The following is a 9,136-nucleotide window of genomic DNA, read 5'->3' on the forward strand; positions in this document are numbered from 1 at the left end:
CCTGCCTGATGAGCCAACCAAACACCCCACTACTACCTTGATAAAAAACTACCATTTCAACTTACATATAGTACCAAGGTGAGGTTTCTTGAAAAGGTTCTAACATAGCACCATAACCCTCTCCTGTGACTCCCCTACTTCCAAAATGGTGGCCAAGAACATGGTTGTCACATTCGTTTTAACCCAGTATCAATGACATGCTCTAAGAAACTCATCACTAGGAATGGTCTACACGACATGGACAACTAGACAATGACCAAAGGTAGGAATTGTCTTGAGGGGCTTCTCAAAAACCTCCCTCCCCCTGATAGTTAATGCTTCTTTGAAACTGGCCTGATAGGAGTATCCATTATCTACTGTTGACATCAAATACTTGCAATACCAAAGAAGTGAGTCATCCACAACTACTGAGAGCAATAAATAGGTGTCTCAACCTATTGTCACCATAACATAAGCTTCTATCCCAAGGCAATCTCATCATGATGTCTTTGTAATCTGACCCTGTCTTGTCATATCTCCCATATATGTAAAGAAGTCAAGATATAAATGCAATGTAATCACTTAGCACACTCTTGAGGATCATCGAGCAACCAAGTAATAATGTTTAGCATGTTGGCAATAGAAACAATCACACATTCGCCATCATTTTTGCATCGCATCGCTCTAAATGCAACCTCTTAGTGGTTGTTTTTCCAATGGCCTCGTGGTACTAGGAAGAGCTCGTACAATTGGGAACGTTTGTCATCTCATACCCCTCAACCCACTTGCATTCATAATGGGGTGACGTCAATCCTAGAACAAGTCATCACGGCATTCCAATATCATTAAAAATGATTATCACTCACTTGAATACAAATGCCAAGTCGGTTAAGAAGCATAGTCAAATGCCTTTTTGGCAATCTCATAAACATGTATTAATTTGAATTTCGTGAATCGATTGATGAGAGTCCTAATTGGTCTTATGACCCAATTTCTAATTGGGAGCTGAATTTCAGTGTATAGTGTTTGTCGTAATTAAGGAATCTCTTTCAAGATGCAATCGGTTTGCATTCAATTCCAAATCAAGTTCTAGGCCTAAGAGGGCAACCTAAAATCTACAATGTTGTTCATTGTATCGCCCAAGAATTCAATTTTTTTTCCTATAACTCTACTAGTTTGATTGTGTGCTATGTACTCGACGCCACCCATAGTTGGAGAACCTAGGGAGGAGTATCCCGATCCAACGGCTTTGTCGTCGTAGCGAAAATAAGAATCAAACTTCCCAACAAATCTAGACATAACCCAAGAAAAATTCACCTTAACCCAACCTTGTTCAAGATCTTTCCACTCTATTCCAATCTAGGGGTTTAAAGGAAGAACATCCTTCCTAACCCCATTAATAGGGGATTTAAATACTTGTTATATTACAAATGGTAGTTTTCCCAATCTGAGATGAAAATATAAATGACCAAATAATTAATTGAGTTGGATGAGGATTTAATTTGGTTTTTGTGAGAGATTAAATTTTTTTAGTCAAATATGAAGAAAACATTGCATGAGGAAAAACAACTAATCAAATATAGCTCCTCATAAAGAACAAATTTTAGTATCTTATAAAATCCTTAATATTACTCAAAGCTACATATAATGATGAGAATGTGCTTGTTAAATCAAAATCTTATGAACAACTTTTCAACCATACTCTTCATGCCTATATTTAGAGGTGTGGTGTAATGTCCCTATTTCCAATGCCCTAGGTTTTGCCCTAAAATTATCATTCCAAAACAAGAAATGGGATAGAGTTAGCGATATCATTTACCAATTGTGGAACAAGATAGATCCTGATTGAGAACTTGCAATTATGTTTGGTAACCATTGAAGTATAATCCATAATATAGATCTTTCCTCCTAGAACTATGATCTCAATCAAAAAACATAGATCTTTCCTACTAAAGTCAGGAACATTAACTCAATCATATGATATAACTAATTTCATTAAATGAGTTCATTAGAAAGTCATATAAGGCACCATCGTTCCATCAAGCCCACGAGCACAAAATGACCCTAGCCATTCGACCTCCCAACCCCACTTGGGGTGTCTCTACCCGAATGGGTCCCTAGCTATATGCATACCTTACTATGTATTCCAATAATACTTTCTCTAACGACCTATCCTCATTATGGAGCACCATTGGAAGATCATACAAAGCACCTCAAGCCATTCCATCAAGTCCAAGAGCACGAAATGGCATCGACTATTCGACCTCCTAGAACCACTTAGGGTGTCTCTACATAAATTGATTCCTAGCTACTTGCCTTCCTTGTATGCACTTTCTTCGCTCCATAATGGGACAATTCATTGGTTAAAGTTTTTAAAAGTCTATATATTAACTGCATATTATTTCTACCATTTATCAAGTGGAAAACAAGATAACCAATCAACCATAACAAAATTCTTTGCATTGTCCCAAGCACTTATCATAGTCTGATGACTTTCCCTTAGCAACTCTATAATCAAATTATCAATTAACACATTCAAGTCAAATAGTCAGTTAAGATTGGTTGACTTCTCTTCTTTGATGTTGATTGATTGATTCCTTGAGGGTTCTAAGCCTACCTCCAAGGAAGTCTACTCCTTTTTTATATCTCTGTCTTCTCCTTGTGTGTTAATTATTAATTATATTGCTACTCTCTTCTTAGGATGATCACTACCTTGTCCAATTTCCTAACAAATGATCTTTGCCCTTTTTGGAGGTAATTGCACCTTCCTATCCCTTAAATTGTCTAATCTGCTCTTAAATCTACTACAAAATCTAGGAGATATTCTCCATTTTTGCCCTTTCGCGGCTCTTTATTTATGCTCTTAGTTGGATAGATATTCCTTGAATGAATCCCCCCAAATGACCACCTAAAACTCTTATTTATATGCAATAGATGACTCTTCCCCCAAAGGTCATATCCTTTCAAGGAGGTCGGCCCAACAACAATAAACATAATTTATTATATTAATTTCCTTTTTACTCAAGTCAGCTCCTTAAATAAACTGTTGGCAATTTGATTCTTTATAATCCAGGTCAACCTCCGTTGTGTAATTGATCCTCGTTAAATTCCTATCTAGGTTGACCCCTAGAGTGGAAACATTATTATTTTTTACTTCATCGCCTAGGGTTTTTTCTATTTATTTGCAAGCTATGATTTATTGAAAGGCATCTTTCTCAACAAGGGCATTATACTTGGTTCATAAAGAAAAACATTTGTTGAACCAAATTTGAAATAGTGTGTTAAATGAAATTAGAACCATGAAAACAAGCCTTACAAGTACAAGGTGGGAAAGACTCGACTGAAACAAATATTTGATGTTTAAAGTTCATAAGAGGAGCCAATGCTTCATAAGAAATATGGTTTGAACATTTATTTCAACTACAATAGCCAAAGTCATGAAGAAGTAGAAAAGGCTAAATTTTGGGGAACATTAAAAGGGAAGGCACCCAAGGCTTTACCTCAACTACTGTTTTTTCTCATGCAAAGCAGAATAGATTCCACAATATAACTCCTAATCAAGGGTTCATTTGAAGTTTTTAGAAGATCTTCATTTGAAGATTTAATTAACTAGGAAGCTTAGAATCCATTGTCCTAAATTTAAGTGTTGTGGTGGACCCAAACAAAACCCAACCTAATAAAATTATTTAAAAATGGCATTAAGAATCAAAAAGATGCACTATTAACATTTCTATATAACTAGTGTTGAATGTTGGAACACGACTTTTCTCAAACTCAACTATTAATTTGCAATGAAGTCTAATTGACAAAAGAGATGCAAACATAAAGTTGTATGGTATGGTAATAATATGGATAAGAATCATTGGATTGACACACCCACAACTAGGTATTAGGAGAATAGTCTACATGAGTTTAATAATGGGTTCCCACTAAGGCCCCTTGGGTCAACTCACTTGGTCTCAACTGACATCTTTTTGCTTATTTAAATGCAATGTGTGGTGTGAGGTCCATTGCATGAGAGATTGAGAGGGGGAGCGCCCACCCCGTAACTAAGAGCTAAGCTTCGAGTCATCAAACTAACCTTGGATTCCTCTTGTAAAAAAAATGATTTCCCCCTAAAAACATTGGAGCTGCCATTAGAAGAATGAATGGTGTGAAAATTTACAACTTCTTAGAAATATAAAATCATATAGTATCACAACAAGAACCATTTAAACAATAGAAGGGGGGAAAACATAAAGAGAAATCAAAAAACTTCCTAGCTAGATATGAGAGTTTTCTTACAGCCATTAGGTTTGTTCGTAATATCAACTTTTAAATTGAGACCGGATCCCACATCAATAGTTTTGAAGTAAAATATAGAACCAATGTTACCTCTACACGTCCCAAAAACATTTTTTGTATTTTGTTATTCATACATAAAAAATGATGCCAATTTGAAAAGATACTATCAATATACAGTTTTTATTTATTATAAAAACTTCCCACGTAAGGACAGACAATTTGGAGAATGGAACTTTGATAATTACAGAAGAATTGAATAACCCTACAATTTTCAATGTAAAAATTTGTTTCATCTTATCACATTGACTATAAGTAATTTCTAGTTCATTAATATTTGTGTATGAATATGATACCTTTTTGAGCGAGATTTTTTGTTATATTTATGCTTGCTACCACCTTCAAATTTTGGATTAACATATGACTTTCTATTTACAGGCCAGAGGATCTTCGCATTCCCTTTGAGAGCTTTGGACCTATGAATGATGTATATCTTCCTAAAAATTACCATACAGGGTATGTTTATTTTTGCTTCTTCGCAGTCTCTCATTTCTTTCTTTAAATCTATTCATTTTTCTGTAAAATTGATGTGTTATTTGACATCTTGTATCCTATAATGATGTTTGGGTTTTGCTTTATGGGATTAAAGCTTCATCGACCAATCTCTATTGCAGTTTTCCCATTTCACAATCTTTATGTGACCCGATAGTATAAGTAAGCTTGGTAGTAAGAGACCCACGAATTATTTCAAATGAATAAAGTACAAGAAAAACTCTACCAAACATTTCTGACAAAAAAGATTTTAGATCCAAGTTCAGGTGTAACTGCATTCCAGAGGATATTAACAAAATATATCAAACACCTTAGACCACGCAGGGTCACCGTTTAGAAGCTCATGAGTAACTAAAACAGCAGTAATAGGCCATGCAAGGACACTAATACCATAGCATACTACCAAAAGGCCATGCAAGGTCATCATGGACAGAATTTGCATAGCATACGAAAGAGCAGAAGTGAAAGACATGGCAAAACCTGTAGATACTCCAACCATAAAAAAAAAGACGGAAACGAGCAGCAAACCTGTAGATACACATCCACTCAACAGTTGCAACTTTCACTGTAAACATCTAAATTATTCCACCCAATAGGTAGATCAGCAATAACTTTCAACAAATTGTAAACATCTAAATCATTCCACCCAATAGGTAGATCAGCAATAACTTTCAACAAATTGCAATAACAATTAAATTTGGAGACTATAAATGCTGCAACAAAACAAATTGATAGGCGACTTTATAGGGTTACCGGTTACTATCTAAAATGTGACCAATTTTCAAATGAAAATTCCTTCTAGATTAGAAGATACAAAGTTAACACGAATTAGGCCAATAAGGAAAAATTTAGGAACCTACAAATTTCAAACATTATAAAATATGATTTGATAAAATCCTAAATCTTTATAAAGCTTTAGAATTCATATTAATAATTAAATAGAAAAGCAAAAAATGATTACTCTTGGCTGCAAACGATCTTGCCATGACTCCTCTCTACCACCCTCATACCTTACCGATCTCAACAAAGCTTGATCTCACAAAATGCAAGCTGATCTGTAATATGACCTTGGACTGTTTGAAGCTGTGGACTATAATGCCAACTAAGAACAATGTCAAAAAATTAAACGCCTCACTGCTATCCCACAACTTTACTGCAGTCAAAACAGCAGTCCTATATTCTTACACCCTTTCAAGCTTACCCATATGGAAATACAGCAGTCTTTGAACATCCTACAGCTCCAACACCGCTTCCAGCATCTAATTCACTCAGTTCCAAGTCCTTCATATCACTGCCAGGTACTTAGTCACCTCCTATTCTACAGTGGGAAATATAATGATTACAGCTGCTCCAGCACTAGAATAATTAACAGATATATTGATATGGCTCTGATACCATGTTATCATTATATTCTTGAACCGATGAATATTAGAAGGAAATAATTTTCCACAGTCCATAGAATTAGACTACAAGCTTTTGGAATTACACTGTAATTTTTTATCGACGTTTCGAATCACGCAGTGATTCATCATCGGGAATATGCAAATCTTACATTGCGGAAGGGCTCATCACATAAGCCAAAAAATGAAACAACCAACCTTATTACACAGGACAACCTACATTTTACAGCTTACATCTCAATAATAATATAATAAATATAAGACTAACATATACTCCATTATACTAACATATTTCCTATAATGCTAACATTAATCTATATTGATCTTATACTAACATTTATATCATATTTGGAGATGATGGATGAACATTTGATTCTTTTAAATTCTAGTACTTAAGCAGTAAATTTAATGCTATTCCTAAAGTTGTTTGTATGGTCGTGATCACATTCTAGATATGGAAGAAGTGTTGTTCAGAATATAATAATGTAATAACTCATGACATAGATTCCACATCATATAATCATCGCTATGGCTTCAAGACAACAAAATTCAAATACTAATCTTATGGTTCTGTGATGCACTTTCTGCAATCTATATATGCAATCCGAATTCAGAACTGCAGTTTCTAGAAAGTTGCCACTGATCTTTACTCCAAAAGAGGATTCTCCGATGTAAAAAACTGATAGCAACTGATGAATAGCTCTTTATCTAGTTCTATATTTTCTTATAGATAGTGGTTGAAGACAATTTTCCAAGGAAAAGAAAACTGTGTGGAACCATTTGGTCTTTAATAGAAATTTATGGGAGCTAAAACATAGGTATATAAACAAAATCTATCTCCCTTGGCATCTTCCGCTTATTATTTCAGCCTATTGTAGTAGAACAAATTCCATTATAGTCCCTAAAATTAAACAAAAAATTATCAATCAAGAAGAGCTTCAAGCATTGAATGCCACCCATCCACCCCTTGTATGTGTGCACGTTTTTAATTGCTTTTGGGAAAAAATTGAAATTTGGTCAACATGCTACCCGTTACAATGAATGTGACCATTAGAACTTAGAAATTTTTTATTTTTAAAACACACTGAGTGTGATCATTAGAAGTATTTTATTTTATTTTACTTTTAAAACACAATGAGTGTGATGGCTGTAAGTTTTTTAATTTAAAACCCAATTTAGAATGATTTTATATTTTATGAATAGAGTTTACAAAGTAAAAATCATATGGATATTCTCGAATTTTTACTACCAACTCACAATTTATGTTGATCGACCCTGCAGAAAGCCAACAGGTTTTGGATTTGTTAAGTACAGAAACGCTGAGGATGCTGCAGAAGCCAAACACCATATGAATAATCAAATTATATGCGGGCATCAGATCAGTGTTGTCTTTTCTAAGGAGGATGCTAAACGTCCAGAACAGATGCTTGCAAAAGAACACGACTCTTAGTTACTTTATGAAAATAAGATTAGTTACTATTATGAAAATAAGATACTTGTAGGATTGTCCTGTCCTCCTCACACAGTATCTTGCAAGTATATAGTCATAAATACAAACATTCTCATGCAAATTTAATTTTCCTTGTTAGATATCTATATGTTAAGCATTTATACATGGTAATATTATCAGACTATTTTACCAATGCAGCCTCAAGTGTCTATCCATGTTGTTTGAAGCATGCCTACATGCATGAGTCATTTCTTTGCTTGTCTGATCATGAAGCTGTACATATGTCATATTCCAAACGAATAGATCTTCGAAATTTCTAGTATTTCAAGTGCACAAAAACCTGTTCCCTGTCAATTATTTCAGTTTTCTTCACTTAATGTTCTCCTTTTGCTTCCCAAAATACATGTGCTCAACATTCTCACTACGAAGTTATTAAGAAAGTGGGCATTTCTTCTACATTATGGGACACTAGTTATAAATTGAATATCTTATCGTCAGAAAGATAAGTTTATATTTGTGAAAGAAATTTTAATGATATGAGCTAATTTTAACAATATGACTTATGACAGTTGTCTGATTGGATATCGTGTGTGAGAGAGAGATTTTAATTGAGTTGGACCAGAAATGTTACAGATGTCTAAACTCTCAACTACCCAATGTTGCTGAATTTGAGGACAAAGTAAATAGTTTGCGTTTTCTCCTTTTGATTTGAATCCACTGTTTTGCAATATTCCTTATGCAAATCTTTTCAAATAGCCTCCAATATTCGGTCATAGTTTGCATTTTCTCCTTTTGATTGGAATCAACTGTTTTGGAATATTCCTTATCCAAATCTTTTCAAATAGCCTACAATATTGAGTCTACTTACAATGTCCTTATACACCTAAAGCAAATGTCCTCATAAATTGGCCTTTATATGATGAAGTTCTTTTCTGTTTCCATGAACCATAAACTAGGAAGACATTCCTTACTCGAGTTCACCAACAATGGATCCAACTTTCCAAATATCTAGATTTCTTATCACCCCTTAACTTACAAAATACCAGACATATAGCATCATAAAATATGAAAGCTTCCTGGGGGGATAGATAGGAAATGTCCCCTCACATCCCCTATTTTGCAAAAAAAAATTGATATATCCCCAATGAGCACGGATTTTTTTAGGGGATTGTAATGTCCCCTTTTTGTGGCCTTTCAAATATCTTCAAGGACTCCAACTTTCTTGGAGAGTGCCAGTCTTCTCAGGACTGCATTCCAACAATTGCAGTGGGTTCGGAAAACCAAGGCAAGTCCCATGGTACTTTCTGAATGCAGTTTAGACATTTTGAGAGCATTTCACATTTCTTAGAGAAGTCTGCTAATTTTTGAAAGTGCCGTACTTCATCGAGATTGATATCCTACCAACTCAAGGTTATGTTGGCATGGTCGGAATTCATAATTGGCCTATTTTAATATTTTTCGCAGCTTGATGGTT

General features: G+C 34.6%; 1 protein-coding gene and 1 long non-coding RNA gene across 8 annotated transcripts in view; one reads left to right on the forward strand and one right to left on the reverse strand.

The window, feature by feature from the left end:
• Positions 1–7,984, forward strand: part of LOC131046378 (serine/arginine-rich SC35-like splicing factor SCL28) — an 81,858-nt gene extending 73,874 nt beyond the window's left edge. For all 7 annotated transcript variants that reach the window (XR_009105989.1, XR_009105991.1, XR_009105990.2 and 4 more), the window contains 2 exons: positions 4,699–4,776; positions 7,494–7,984. Coding sequence is in view for 3 of the 7 variants with exons in the window: in XM_057980130.2 (XP_057836113.1) it covers positions 4,699–4,776; positions 7,494–7,662 (247 nt within the window). In the remaining 4 variants the exon portion in view is untranslated. The remainder of the gene's footprint in view (positions 1–4,698; positions 4,777–7,493) is intronic.
• On the reverse strand, positions 5,017–5,866 carry LOC131046408 (uncharacterized). Its single transcript, XR_009105996.1, has 2 exons — positions 5,774–5,866; positions 5,017–5,340 (listed from the first exon to the last, which is right to left on the reverse strand). It is a non-coding gene; the product is annotated as an uncharacterized LOC131046408 (long non-coding RNA).
• Positions 7,985–9,136: the final 1,152 nt, after the last annotated feature.

Source organism: Cryptomeria japonica, chromosome 10 (assembly GCF_030272615.1).
Source record: "Cryptomeria japonica chromosome 10, Sugi_1.0, whole genome shotgun sequence".
NCBI lineage: Eukaryota > Viridiplantae > Streptophyta > Pinopsida > Cupressales > Cupressaceae > Cryptomeria > Cryptomeria japonica.